This window comes from Hibiscus syriacus, unplaced genomic scaffold (genome assembly GCF_006381635.1).
Source record: "Hibiscus syriacus cultivar Baekdansim isolate YM2019G1 unplaced genomic scaffold, ASM638163v2 tig00113124_pilon, whole genome shotgun sequence".
NCBI lineage: Eukaryota > Viridiplantae > Streptophyta > Magnoliopsida > Malvales > Malvaceae > Hibiscus > Hibiscus syriacus.
Window position 1 is genome coordinate 1918036 of NW_024063444.1, and position 15744 is coordinate 1933779.

At 34.9% G+C, this 15744-nt stretch overlaps 1 protein-coding gene across 1 annotated transcript; it reads right to left on the minus strand.

Annotated features, from left to right (window-relative positions):
• Positions 1–332: 332 nt before the first annotated feature.
• On the minus strand, positions 333–1130 carry LOC120185716 (protein WUSCHEL-like). The gene is made up of 2 exons (XM_039189861.1): positions 761–1130; positions 333–682 (listed from the first exon to the last, which is right to left on the minus strand). The coding sequence occupies exons 1-2, from the start codon at positions 1128–1130 to the stop codon at positions 333–335; spliced, it is 720 nt and encodes a 239-aa protein (XP_039045792.1).
• Positions 1131–15744: the final 14614 nt, after the last annotated feature.

A 15744-nucleotide genomic window follows, 5' to 3' on the forward strand; every position in this document is an offset into this window, starting at 1 on the left:
TAAACGGAAGCTATATGTAACTGAAAACTCATCACCTAGTCGTTCGTAGTGTTTTTCCCTCTTGGAATTGATTGTTCAAACATCTTCAGTCGACCTGCAGTCCTTTTCTGCTTGAAAACGACCAGATCATTAATTCTTTCATTAGCTCCGACAGCAAGGCAGTGTATCTCTGTTGCTAAAACCAAGGTTTATCTAAGCTTTAAACTTCATAATCACTCGTTAATTAATCTTAATTTACAAGAAACAAGGCACCGACTCATAGGTTTTACACCATAATAATCACCGGTAGACAAGCATCTAATTATACTAGCATGATTCAATACAAGATTTCATCAGATAGAATCCTGTGATCTGCCGGTGTAGGAGTTGAGGCTGAGCTCAAGTGAAGCACGAGCGCCGGTGTAGCCGCCTTCATCGGACCGGTACCAATTCGCCGAGTAGCAGCTATCTGATTGGGGCTTAAGATTGCTGCAGAAAGCATTGATGTGATCTTCGCCGTGCATGGGAAAGAGAGGAAGGGTTTCAATATGTGGAGCAACACCTTCTTCATCATCATCTTCTTCTTCTCCCATGAATCTTTTCTTGTCAAAGAAAGCATAAGATGTAGCACCACCACTGCTGCTACCATACCCATAGTTCCCAATCTGCCCAACAGTAAGCACGCCATTTGAAGAAGAATAACCTGCAAAACAGACAATTCATTGGGGAAAAAAGAACACCAAGAAAGAAAGAGAAATAGAAAACATCAGAAACCAATTACCTGGAGTTATGGTGGGAATGGGATACTTGTTGTTATTATTACCATTAGCAGCAATATTAGGTCTTTGCATGGGGACGTGGTGATCACTAGTTGTGGTGTTGAACCTTTTCTTCTGCCTCTCGCGAGCCTTGTGGTTCTGAAACCAATAAAACACATTCTTGCCTTCGATTTTCCCGTACTGTCTAAGCCGAGCGGAGATCCTCTGAATCTGATCCGCACTGGGGGACCTAACCCCATTGTTGTAGTAAAGTTCTTTCAATATTCTGATCTGCTCAGTGGTGGGTGTCCACCGTGTACTACTCTGCCTACAAACAAACCCTCCTTTCCCACTGTCGCCATTCTCTTCATTTGGCTGTTGTTGGGGTTCCATTGTGGAAGAAAACAAAGAGAATCAAACAAAAGCTTGGATTACAAAGAGAGCGTGTCCATGAAATGGAAAGAGTATATAGGAGGAGAGAAGAAGGGGTACAAGAGAAATATCTGAGAGGTGAAGGACTGAAGTTGACAGAGCGATGTTCATAGAAAGGGAAGTGAAAAAAGAGGCATAGAAAGGGGGGACATCACTGGAATTACTTGGATGAAAAGGCATGACGAGACATGAAATGATGATGATAGAGCTGCCTTGATATAAGAGAAAAAAAAAAGAATGAAAGAGATTGTCTTTGAAAGAATGATTAATGCATTAAATCGACTGCAAAAGCAACATTAATGGAAGAGACGATACTTTAGAAACTTAGGTCGGTTATGAATCCGGAAAAGACGTTATGAAATTATTAGTTTTTTGCTAGTTAAGTTTTTAGATAAATTCTTTTGCTTCTCAGAACCTTCTGAGAATTTATATCCTTCTAGTACAAAAGTATTATGGATTTTTGTCCAAATATAATGCATAAATAAAACTTCTAACATATTACGTGATCTTTTAAGTGAAATCTAAGATTTTATAATCAAATCTATTTAATCAGCTAATTTACAAGTAATCCTATGGCATCAACCGCTTGAGTCACTATATAAATACTTCTTAATCACATGTAGAGAGGATACTGACCACTTTCTGTTGAAAATAAAAGTCTAAAACAATGGTTAGCAGCCGGCGGTTATTGATTCAAAGATGGCTGCAATTTTGGTTGAAATTCGTAGATGGTAAAATTACACATTTAGTCATTGTACTTTTAGGGTATTTTTAAGATTAGTCCTTAAAGCTTATACTATAAATATCCTAGCTCATTTAGCTTCAAAACCATCCCAAAGCATTCTAACTTTCTTCCAATACTAGAGAGAATTTATAGAGTTTCTTGAGAGTTGTTTTCTCATTTTTTATCAAGAGAGAATTATCATTGTTTTCTCCTTGGTCGATTGAGAGAAGTTGTAATTCCTATTTTCTCATAGTGAAATTCTTCTACCGTTGCCCGTGGTTTTTACCCTATATTATTCAGGGGTTTTCCACGTAAATTTTGTGTCTTTTTTATCTTCATTTTTATTTTCTCAAATTATCAGTTGCGATTTTACTCTATCCGATAACCGTCTTCCGCAACAATTGGTATCATAGCTAGATTAGAGTGTGTAATATCTGCTTATTGTCTTTGTGGTTGCCACCAAAAGGTGGATCATCCAATATAAGAAAGTAAGAAGGTATTACCCATTCTTTGAAGGTTCCAGAGAACTATTTACGATAGTGAAATAGTGAGAACTATCCGTAAAATAAGCTATGTCAACGAAATTTGATATTGAAAAATTCAATGGGAGAAATTTCTCATTGTGTAAATTGAAGATGAAGGCAATTCTGAGGAAAGACGGGTGTCTAGGAGCTATCAGTGAAAGGTCGATAGATTTCACAGATGACAACAAATGGATCAAAATGGACGGGAATGTTATGGTAAAATTTCATCTAGCATTAGCAGATGAAGTATTGTCAAGCATCGAGGAGAAGAAGACATCTAAGGAGATATGAGATCATCTCACCAAATTGTACGAGGCCACATCGCTGCACAATAAAATTTTCCTTAATAGAAAATTGTATACTCTCCGTATGCCATAATCTACTTCAGTGACGGAGCACTTAAATACACTGAACACTTTATTTTCTCAGCTTACATCCTTAAGCTGTAAAATAGGAGAACAAGAACGTGTTGAACTTCTACTTCAAAGTCTACCGAATTCGTATGATCAACTCATCATCAACTTGACAAACATTAATGTCACCAGTCTAGTCTTCGATGACATTGCAACTGCTGTTCTACAAGAAGAAAATCGGCGCAAGAACAAGGAAGACATATCTGCAACAAGCAGAAGCGTTGACAACGATGAAAGGGAGATCAACAGAACGTGGCCAAAGCAGCAGTCACAAACATGGTAGATCGAAGTCGAGGAGCAAGAAGAATTTAAAGTGTTACAACTGTGGAAGGAAGGGTCACTTGAAGAAGGATTGTTGGAGTCTTAATAAAAACTCCAATCCATAAGGTAATACCGCAAACACTTCAGAAGATGGAGATGCTCTATGCTGTGAAGCGTCAACCACCGTGGAAGGAAGAAAACGATTTGCAGATATATGGCTCATTGATTCGGGAGCAACATATCACATGACCTCAAGAAGAGAATGGTTCCATCATTATGAACCTGTCTTAGGAGGATCTGTGTATAGTTGCAATGATCATGCCTTAGAGATCATTGGCGTGGAAACCATCAAATTGAAGATGTATGATGGAACAATTAAAATTGTTCGAGATGTGCGGCACGTGAAAGGCCTAAAGAAAAATTTATTATCATACAGATTGTTGGATAATAATGCAAGCAAGATTGAAACATAGAAAGGAATCATGAAGGTGTTCCGTGGAGCGCTTGTGGTGTTGAAAGGTGAAAAGATAGCTGCAAACTTGTACATGCTGAAGGGAGAGACTTTGGTAGAAGCAGAAGCCTCTGTTGCCTCATGTAGTTCAGATTCGACAATGCTATGACATCAGAAACTTGGACACATGTCAGAACAAGGAATGAAAATCCTTGTGGAGCAAAAGCTACTTCCAGGCTTAACAAAGGTATCACTTCCTTTGTGTGAGCATTGCATAACAAGTAAGCAACACCGGTTGAAATTCAACACATCAAATTCTAGAGGCAAAAGTGTTATAGAATTGGTTCACTCTGACGTATGGCAAGCACCAGTAACATCCCTCGGTGGAGCAAAATACTTTGTCTCATTTATTGATGACTACTCCAGGAGATGTTGGGTGAACCCTATTAAGAAGAAGTCAGACGTGTTTTCAACTTTCAAAAACTTCAAAGCGTAGATGGAACTTGATTCTGGAAATATGATCAAGTGTTTCAGAATAGATAATAGAGGAGAATACACAAGCGAAGAATTTGATGACTTTTGCAGGAAAGAAGGCATCAAAAGACAGTTCACAGTGGCGAACACTCCTCAACAAAATGGAGTGGCAGAGCGGATGAACAGAACCTTGTTAGAAAGAACAAGAGCAATGTTGAGAGATGCAGGCCTAGAAAAATCATTCTGGGCAGAAGCTGTCAATACCGCCTGTTATTTGGTGAATCGAGCTCCATCAACTGCATTAGAGCTGAAGACACCAATGGAGATGTGGACTGGTAAACCAGCTGATTATTCAAACCTCCATGTATTTGAAAGTATTGTATACGTGATGTACAACTCCCAAGAAATCTCAAAACTGGATCCAAAATCCAAGAAATGCAAATTCTAGGGGTATGCTGATGGAGTCAAGGGGTATCGCTTGTGGGATCCCACTGTCCGCAAAGTGATCATCAGCAGGGATGTTATCTTTGTAAAAGATAAACTAAAAGGAAAAGAAGACGACGATAGTGCTGAAAAGTTAGAGACTACACAGATACATGTGGAAAAGAAGGTTGAACAATGAGATTCTTCAAAAGCAGAACCAACACATGATGAACAAGAACCAGAGAGTTCTGAAGCTCCAACAACTCGTCAATCAGATCGTGCGAGAAGACGTCCCAATTGGCACTCAGATTATATTATAGAAGGTAATATTGCATACTGCCTTTTAATAGAGGATGGTGAACCATCAACATACCAGGAGGCAATAAACAGCTCAGATGTTTCACTATGGATGATGGCGATAGAATAGGAAATTGAAGCCCTTCATAAAAATAATACATGGGACCTTGTGCCACTACCACAAGGAAGGAAGCCAATTGGTAACAAATGGGTCTTCAAAATCAAGCGAAATGGTGACGATCAAGTTGAGAGGTATCGTGCAAGACTGGTGGTCAAAGGATATGCTCAAAAAGAAGATATTGATTTCAATGAAATATTTTCTCTTGTGGTTCGACTAACAACAGTTCGAGTAGTTTTGGCAATGTGTGCTACATTGAACTTACATCTAGAGCAGCTAGATGTTAAAATAACTTTTCTTCATGGAAATCTTGAAGAAGATATTTATATGCTCCAGCCTGAAGGTTTTGAAGAAGAAGAAAAGAAGAACTTGGTTTGCAGGTTGAACAAATCTCTCTACGGTCTAAAGCAGGCGCCGAGGTGTTGGTATAAGAGATTTGATTCCTTCATTATGTGCCTTGGATACAAAAAACTTAATGCAGACCCTTGTGCTTATTTCAAGAGGTCTGGTGATAACGATTTTGTTATATTGCTATTGTATGTAGATGACATGTTGGTTGTAGGACCCAACAAAGATCATATTGAATAATTGAAGGCACAAATGGCTAGGGAATTTGAAATGAAGGACTTAGGATCAGCAAACAAGATTCTAGGGATGCAAATTCACCGAGACAGAAGTAATAGGAAGATTTGGCTTTCACAAAAGAATTACTTGAAGAAGATCTTGTCACGATTCAGCATACAAGATTGTAAGCCAATTTCTACCCCTCTTCCTATTACCTTCAAATTATCCTCCAGTATGAGTCCTAGCAGTGAAAAAGAGAGGATGGAGATGTCTCGAGTACCGTATGCATCAGCAGTGAGAAGTCTAATGTTCGCTATGATATGCACAAGACCAGACATTGCACAAGCAGTGGGAGTGGTTAGTCGGTACATGGCAAATCCAGGCAAAGAGCATTGGAATATTGTAAAGAGGATCCTAAGATACATCAAAGGGACCTCAAATATTGCATTATGTTACGGAGGATCAAACTTACTAATCAATGGTTATGTAGATTCTGACTATGCATGGGATTTGGATAAAAGCAAATCTACTATAGGATATGTGTTCAAAATTGCTAGTGGAGCTGTAAGCTGGGTTTCAAAATTGCAGTCAGTTGTGGCTACATCCACAACAAAGGCAGAATATGTAGCAGCTACACAAGCCAGTAAAGAAGTAATTTGGTTGAAGATGCTATTGGAGGAGCTTGGGCACAATCAATAGTATGTCTCTTTGTTTTGTGACAGTCAAAGCGCCTTGCATCTAGCAAGGAATCCATCATTTCATTCAATGACAAAACACATACGAGTTCAGTACCATTTCATTCGTGAAAAGGTGGAAGAAGAGACGGTAGATATGCAGAAGATCCATACCAAAGACAACATAGCAGATTTCATGATAAAGGCGATCAATGCTGATAAATTTACTTGGTGTCGATCCTCTTGTGGCCTGTCAGAAACATAAGCAACATGAAGGTATAAGGTAGAAAGAATGGTGTGAAGATATGATTGTTTCAATCAAATCTTCAAGTGGGAGATTATTGAAAATAAAAGTCTAAAACAATGGTTAGCAGCCGACGGCTATTGATTCAAAGATGGCTGCAATTTTGGTTGAAATTCATAGATGGTAAAACTACACATTTAGTCATTGTACTTTTAGGGTATTTTCAAGATTAGTCCTTAAAGCTTCTACTATAAATACCCTAGCTCATTTAGCTTCAAAACCATCCCAAAGCATTCTAGCTTTCTTCCAATACTAGAGAGAATTTAGAGAGTTTCTTGAGAGTTGTTTTCTCCTTTTTTATCAAGAGAGAATTATCATTGTTTTCTCCTTGGTCGATTGAGAGAAGTTGTAATTCCTATTTTCTCATAGTGAAATTCTTCTACCGTTGCCCGTGGTTTTTATCCTAAATTATTCAGGGGTTTTTCACGTAAATTTTGTGTCTCTTTTATCTTCATTTTTATTTTCTCAAATTATCAGTTGCGATTTTGCTCTATCCGATAACCGTCTTCCGCAACACTTTCTTCTCCTACTTTATTCTCATTCTCTTTTCATGCCTTCATTTCTCTTGCATAGAAATACTATCTGACGATTGTTATCTCGTCGAATATGACTCTGTCCAAATTAAAATGGATGAACGGTCACCAAACACGTCCCCGAATTGCAAGATAAATTTGATTCAAGAAGGCCGTATGATTTAAATTTCATTCTGTATGAGTTTGGTCCAAATTTATTCCGTTTGAACTGTGAATATAATCACACGTTAAACATAGTATATCTTTAGTTATCTACAGTTGTTGCAATCTTCCATTAGTAGGTTTCTTTATTCTTTATAGAGTTTTTGATTACCCTATGCATTAAGAATTTCAGGGATTTTGCTTCACACCATGCTGTACCTTGGATTGGAGCTCCAGGTTCCGATATGAAATGCTGTTAAAGAGGATACCCTCCATAGCTAGGTCTAGCAAGTACAGTTTTGGAAATTGAATTCACATCTTACAAACTAGCTTCTATTTGCAGTAAAATAAGCAGCTTTGGCGAACCAGTTTTTGAACCGAACTAACGAACCAGTTTCAGCTTTATTTTCCCAAAATTTTATGCTCTTCCATAATGAAAATAATAATGCTTTATTTCTACCAAGATGCAAATCATTCTGCAGTCGAGTTCAGTTTTGTTTTACGTACTGAAACTTGAAATGAATCCCATGAAAATTTAACAGGAGAGATGAACAATGATTTTGCTGTGTCTAGTTTAGAATCCTATACACGCTGTAGGAAGCATGCATGCGCCACAAAAACATATGCAATTAATGGCATTCAATAAGGGGATCTTCGATCACAGTTCCTTTTGATTTTGGTGCACTGGAAAGAAGGAAAAAAAACACTACTTTGGTCCTTATTTGCCTAGTGTTATGTTGCTTGAGTTCAACTTGTAAACAGTCTTGTATATTCCCTTCCCCCCCTACAATTATGACTGTGCCAGCTGCTGCAGCAGCCTCTTTCTTTCATGTTTTTATTTTTTCTTTCAGATTTGTGTTATTTGTTTGATTTCTGACATTAGCATCATGAGATTTCATATCCTTATCATGCATTTGCACTAAAGCTTCTCTTCCCCCCAAAAAAAAACTCTTTCGCCACGTGGGTTTGTAGGTAACTAATAGAAAATTCCAGTCCAGTCTTTTCTTTTGATCCCAACTTCTTTTAGTCATTAATTTGGTTGGGAAAGTGACTAGAAAATAGGACTGATATAAAATAATATCGATGGTAGTATTAATTAATAATAACATAATGAAAAATTGAACGATTTATTGCGAAAAATTATTGTTTTAGGAGTAATTTTACATAAATTAGTGTAATCTCGAAAATAGACGTAGTCTCCGAGGTTAACATAGTATTAATTAATAATAACATAATGAAAAATAGAAAGATTTATTGTTTTATTAGAGCAATAGATGAATAAAATTATCAGATGACAACTAACTACTCTAACCAGTCCCTAATTATGATAACTCAATCCCTAAACTTAAACCTCTCCAATGTTTGCATTAGTAAAAAATGTCACATGAACACGATCGTATCTTATGATAACTTGTATCAAATCGTTTAATATCTAAATTTTTCTTAATAGATTAGATTCGGATATGATAAACTTAATAGGTAGACGAATCTTTTTATCATTCGATCCAAATGATATTATTTAAAACCCCATTTATTTAATAATGTATAGATATGTATAGATATAGTGTGCATGGGTCATAAGTCATAAGAAGTGGGCTATCACGTATAGTGTGTAGTAGTGCACACCCTTTTCTTTCGGGTAATCATCCCTTTTGCTATTATTTTCTCCACCATATCTGTGAACCATACATCACAATATCATTCCATATCTCTGTCTTTCTCTTTCTGTCTTATTAATTCTAAGAAAATGACTCTTGCCCAATCCAAACCCTAGCCACAACCTTCGCCATTTTTTCCTTTTAATCTGTCAAGCTTAAGCAAAACTTACCAATAATGGATGATGGACAGACAGTACGTACTCAAGTTTGACCCAAGTTTGATGAGATTTGGGTTTTGGCCATTGAGAATCAATAAAATAATAGTGGGTATGGACCACAAGTTCCCGCTTCTCGTTGTACTAGTTGTATCTTGACTGAATCTCTGCAACTAGCGGGGTAAACGATTGTTTTCAAGTTTGAACTTTGTTTGGTCTTAGGTTAAATGTTTGCGGAATTGTCTATCGGCAATGTTGTGTGTATTACATGAAAATATATGTACATGTGTACGCGTATAGTATTAAATTATGATTGCAATGTATTTTATAGATGCGATTGTAATGTCCCCGTAATAAATATTACATTGTGATTTGTTTCTAGGAAAATCATAATATTTTAAAATTGTGAATATGATTGTGATGTCACGATGATCTTAAATAAAATCTAATGAATCCATTATGTAATATTATAACTCTAATTTGTGGATATGTGACAAATGAGTTCTTAAATTGCAGTTCACTAGGCCTTCCATTTAATTACAGATGTGATTATAATTAATATCGTAATTATTTTTTTAACAATGACAATTAAATTTAATTAATAAAAATAGAGTAATAAAAATTACAACGCATCTAAAGAGAAAATTAGAGACAATAGTCACGAAAAACTCATACATAAAATTAAAATATTAAGTTTAAAGATACTAAGAGAATGAATATTCTAAACATCAAAACAATTTGGCAGACTATTTCGCTACACAATTCTGATGTGATAAAGGAGTGGTGAGCGAACTAAACAATTTGACAGACTATTTCGCTACACAATTCTGATTATATCGACAAACGACCATTTACAAAAGAGATGATATGACAATACGTAACCACCGACAAACCAATCAAAAAAAAATGCTGTGAGGGTCTTTGTAGAAGCACCAAAGACAACAGAAATATGCGAAAACTTACCGAAAATCATAAGGAATATGTCACAAGAACAGAGAAAAAACGTTTCACAAGAACAGAGAAAAATGTGTCAAAAAAATAGATATTCTTATTTAAAAATAGAAAAACTTAAGAAAAATAAATACATAATATAAATATTACAAACATTATAAAGTGGTTTATTTTTTAAAATTTATAACACTTTTGATTATGATTACGGTATCACCACAATCTTAAAAATCATTATAATATGACCATTTTATTATTTTATTATATTAATTCAATACTTATGTGGATGTGCGAGGGATGAATTTTCAAGTTGCAGTTTTCAAGGCTTCCATTTAGGCAAATATAATGAGTAGACATTTTTATCCCCATGCAATTGGAAAAAATAACTTTGAAAATTACATTTTCCTTAAAAAATGGAGGAAAAATAACTTTCATGTACACTTTGGAAAGTATATTTTTTAATTAAATTAAGGTAACTATAAATTAGTATTCGATATGACAATGACCATTCAGTCATCATATTACAATCATTGATGCTTAAACCTATGACCTCTAAGAACAATGATAATCTATTTAACTACTATGATAAGTTGATTCGTGCACACATGAAAAGTTAAAAGCCAATTGGAGACGTGATTTTTATATAATTTCTATACAACATTTTTTTATTATAAAATAGAAAAATAATTTATTTTAAGTAATAACATATTAATTTACATTTTGATTCAAACATGTAATAAATATTTAAATTTTATTTTTATTTAATCATATTATAATCTAATGATAAATGTATGGATGATTCTTCTGCGTTGGACGAGTGGCGATGAGCACCACTAACGATGAGCACCATTAATTTAATTTATAAAATTTAAAATTCTAAATAGCTCAACGTATACTTATAAATTAGTTAAAAAAATTAAAGGATAAACTATAACAATGATCACTCGACTATTGCCCCTTTCCATTTGTCAATCAGGTCACTCAACTATTTAAATGCATTCAATTAAGTCACTTGATGTTAATATTTAACTGAGAAGCTGATGTGGTAATTAAAATATTTGATATAATTACATGTTTTGTCAGTGTAACTTATATATTCTATTAATTTAGTCCTAATTTTAATATATTAAAATAATTTTAACCCTCAAAACTAGTAATAGCAACAAAAAAATTGTAAAAGTCACTGGGTAAAAGGATTCGACAATGGATCTTGAGAAATTGGTTTGGGAAATAGGTTGTTTTGAACAATAATTGTAAAAGTCATCATTTGTTGGGTAAAAGGAATTGACATTGGAATTTTGATGACTTTGATAGAATAAAATAAAGAAAACAATTTCAATATCTTTAAAAAGGAAAAAGAAACAAATAAAAGCAAAATCCTAACCAATAAATATATTTATGTTATATAATAAAATATAATTTTAAATATTAAAATAAAAAACTATCACCCACAGTGATTAATCTCGCGTATAATTTGATACTATTTTATTAAAAAAAACGAGTGAAAATGAATAAGCTGCACATAGAAATCTTTTTTTAATGCACATAGAAATCGAATGTCGAAATCTGCTCCCAGCAAGGCCACAACAAGTTGATGAGTTTTTTTTTAAGTTTTCTATTGAGGTTTGTGCAGTTGTTTTGATCTTTAAACATTGAACTTCACATGTGTCAATTTTGGAAGTTTGAAGTTATGCAATGCAAGAACGGTGACTTCATAATTTTTTGTTTTTATTTTTACATTTTGATGTGCTTGATGTAAAGCTATTTAGATGAATTGTTGGATGCAGGAGCGTTAGTAAGCACCCATAAAATTAAAGTAACGTGTTTTTAATTTTTTTGGTTTCAATTTGATACTTGAATTTGATTTCAATGTTCAATGTGATACTTAATTTTCATTTTAATCTCTAATTAGATACTTGGATTTAACTTTTTAATTCAAAACATAGTTTTTTGTTCCAAATTGATAGTTTATATTATGTTAGGATTCCTAAGCCAAAGTCGAAAGGTTAATTTTATTTTAATTTAGTAAAACTAGGATCAAATTGATATAATATATAAGTATTAGTGACCAATATGTAATTATATCAACTATTTTAATTGTCGCTTCTCCATTAAATATTAACGACAAATGGATTAATTGAATGCATTTAAATAGTTAGGTGACCTGATTGATAAAATTTCAAAAATAGTGGTCAAAATGAAAAGGGACAATAGTTAAGTGATCACTGTTATAGTTTACCCATTATTATAAATATTTTACTTTTAATTTTTTAACTAATTTATAATTGTACGTTTAACCCTTTAGAATTTTAAATTTTATAAATTAAATTAATTATACTCATCATTAGTAGTGTTCATCGCACTCATAGAGTGTGATAGAATTTTTCCTAAATGTATCGATAGTTTTTATTTAAAATAAATTAATGAATATTATTTTATAAAACTAGATATTAAAAAGACGATAGAAAGTAAAGAGAATTACAAGATGTAAGTAGGCATTTATTATGAAAGAATGGCCCGACCCCTGGTTACGTATTTTCTTCAATCAGGGGTGACGAAAAACTTTGGTCAAATCAATTAAATCAGGGTCTTAAAAGAATTTGGTTAAATCAATATCAAAACACAGATGGAAGTTTTAAAGCAAGTTTAAACCGTTTGTTCTTGTTGCTCCCTTTCGTCCTTGGTATGCATAGATTACCGATCTTCGTTTCCTTGTGACCGCCTCTGGTTGTTTTCTCCATTTGCCTTTGATAACAGAGAGCCTGTCTACGTAGAAGAATCTAATGCATTATTGTATATATGCATGTTTTTTAGATAAACTAATCAAGGAATACCTGTAGGACAAAACCTGGTTTTAATATAAGTAGTTTGACTTGTAATGTCTGAAGACAACTCAATCATGCATGTTAGAGTTAAAACACATCGCATCCCAACTTGTGTTTCATGCTCAAGTTCATCCACATGGTTACGCATACGGTCGTGGCTCCCCCCACAGCCACATTTAATTCAATTCAGCCCACTCACCGACCATCAAAGAAGTCTTTTTTTTTTACCATCTTTGAATCAAACTTGAACGAATATGATTGTATATGTGTTTGTTTGTTCATTTTTGAAACTATTCGTGTTCGTTTGTATTTGTTTAGATTTTTAATATTGTGTTTGTGTTTGTTTGGTTTTTAAAGGTTTTCGTGTTCAACGAGAAGAAAGTTCGATGGGCTCTAGAGCTTTGTCGGTATCCAAGCATGGGAATGCCATGCAGGGGCGTGGCTGAAGAAGCGTATAGTGTGCGACGACGCAGGGCCTCAAAAAACAGGGGCCCCGAAATAAAGTATATCTATCAGTTGTTGCCATTAAGAAATAAAAAATAGATATAGAGCAGTGGTTAGATCATTGGGCCCATGACTTTGTTGATCTTAAGTTCGAATCTCGTTAATAAACAAATTTATTTTTGGGAAAAACAAGTTCAAATTTGCCCAGGGGCCCCGAAATAGAGTATGTCTATCAGGTTTTTAAGTTAATGAAATTAATCATTTATTATTTCAGAAAAATAAGTTTGAGATATAAGGGTTCCTTTACAAGAATTTGCACAGGGCTTCCAATAACCTAGCCATGGCCCTGATGCCATGATGAGTTCGCAATAAGTCCTTGGGGCGACGAAAGCACACCAAGAGGAGCTGGATCTCGAGGTAGAAAGGCTCAAAGGTGAAGCTCAAGGTATGTTCAAGCGAGACAATACGTTCACTAACATTCACGAACATGTTCGTTTAATGATCATTTAATGTTGTTTAATATTTAACGACCAACCCTCTTTTTTATTTTTTGGATAAATTAATCAGCTTCATTATCCAAAGAACAAGTTCGACAACAAGAACATAATCTGATACAGAACCAGCAGTGTTTTGTGTACCAAAAAAAATTAACTTACAAAAGAATCAAGAGCAGTTTATATTCCAAAGTGTACAAAGGGTAGAATTAGTGCTATCATTTCTATTTATGTTCCTATCCCTCAGCTGAAATCGCACCACATCCTTAATGGCAGTGAACAGCTCTTGGGTGTTTCTACAGTGACCTTGAAAGAGCCTCATGTTTCTTTCTTCCCATAGGATATAGATGAGAGAATTAAGAGCAAGCTTCAAAATCAAAGTTAGCAAAGATTTACCTTTCCATGTAGAGTTTGCCCACACAAAAAAAGCATCCCAAGAGGTTATGGAATGTTACAGACTAGTGTGAGTGAAAACAGAATTCCATAATTGCTTAGCCATATGACAATGGAGGAACGGTGCTCCCTTGTTTCCCAAGGATCGTTGCAGAATAAGCAATAGCATTCATTGATAATCCCAATTTGGTGAAGTCTCACTTTTGTTGGAAGTCTATCAAGTAATGCCATCTAAGAAATCAAGTTGTGTTTAGGAATGTGCAAAGGGAACCAGATAATTTTCTGTCAGTGGACTTGGGATCCGTTTTCACGAATTGCATCCCAAATTGCAGAAACTTTCATTGTTCCATCAGACAACACTGAGGAAGCCTCGGTTCTAAGTTTTAAAATACGCCTCAAGTTCCAGCTACATGTGGGATGAACATTAAAATTCCAAAAAGTGTTGCCTTTAAGAACATAGTGGTTGACCCATGCAACCCATAGAGAACCTTCACCTGCTAAAATATTTTTGATATGGAGAATCATACAAGCTTTATTCAAAGTCTTCAAATCTTTAAGACCAAGCCCTCCCTCAGATTTCAGAAGACAGATGTTTTGCCAACTCACTCTAGCTCCTTTCGCAACTTTATCCTCACCTTTCCAGAAAAAACGTGAGCAAAGTTGTTCAATTTTTTTAAGGACTGAATGAGGAAGTTAGATTTGTCGACACCAATAATTAGTGATACTGAATAAGACATCTTTGATTAATTCCAGCCTTCCAGCATAGCTTAGAGATTTAGTAGTCCAATGATTTAACCTTGCTCTAATGCTATCAAAGAGAGCAGCACAATCACTTTCAGTAATTTTTCTGGTGGCAAGAGGAATTCCGAGATTTCTTACAGGAAGTCTGCCAATTTTAAACCCTGTGAGCAGTTTGATTTCCTCCAGAATTGAACAATGAATACAAGCAGCATAAAGGTCACATTTCGAAGCATTAATCTTAAGACCGGACATCTCATAAAACACATCAAGGACACTAGAAACCCCAATAACAGAATCAACAGTACCTTTGCAGAAAATTAAAAGATCATCAGCAAAAGAAAGATGGGTGAGGCCAATTTTTTTACATTTCGGATGGAAACCAAAAATACCTTTGGCAGCTGCTAAATTGAGGAGTTTAGAGAGAATGTTCATAGAGAGAACAAATAACAGAGGAGAGAGTGGATCACCTTGACGAATGCCTTTAGCTCCCTTAAAGAAACCAATAAGACTCCCATTAAAGGAAATAGAGAATCTAGTAGTAGAGAAGCAAAGTTCAATCCAATTGATGAAAGTACTTGGCAGACCAATGGCTTGTAAAATGGCAGAAATAAAGTCTCAATTCAGTATGTCAAAGGCTTTATGAAGGTCAATCTTTAAAGAGCATCTAGGAGAGATATTTTTCCTATTGTACCCACGAACCAGTTCTTGAGCTAGAAGTGTATTATCCACAATACTTATCCCTTTTATAAAAGCGGTTTGGTTGGGAGAAAAAATATCAGGGATGAGAATTTGAAGTCTACGAACCAGAATTTTTGAAATTGCTTTGGAGAACATAGAGCAGCAGAAAATTGGTCTAAAGTCTTTAATTTTGCTTGGGTTGGGAATCTTAGGCACCAAAGTTATGGTGGTAGCATTGAAAGCTGGAAGAATGAAAGATTCTTGAAAGAAATGTTTGATGGCAGCAATAACATCCTCAGAAATAATAGGCCAAGCTTGTTTGAAAAAATAAGGGGTAT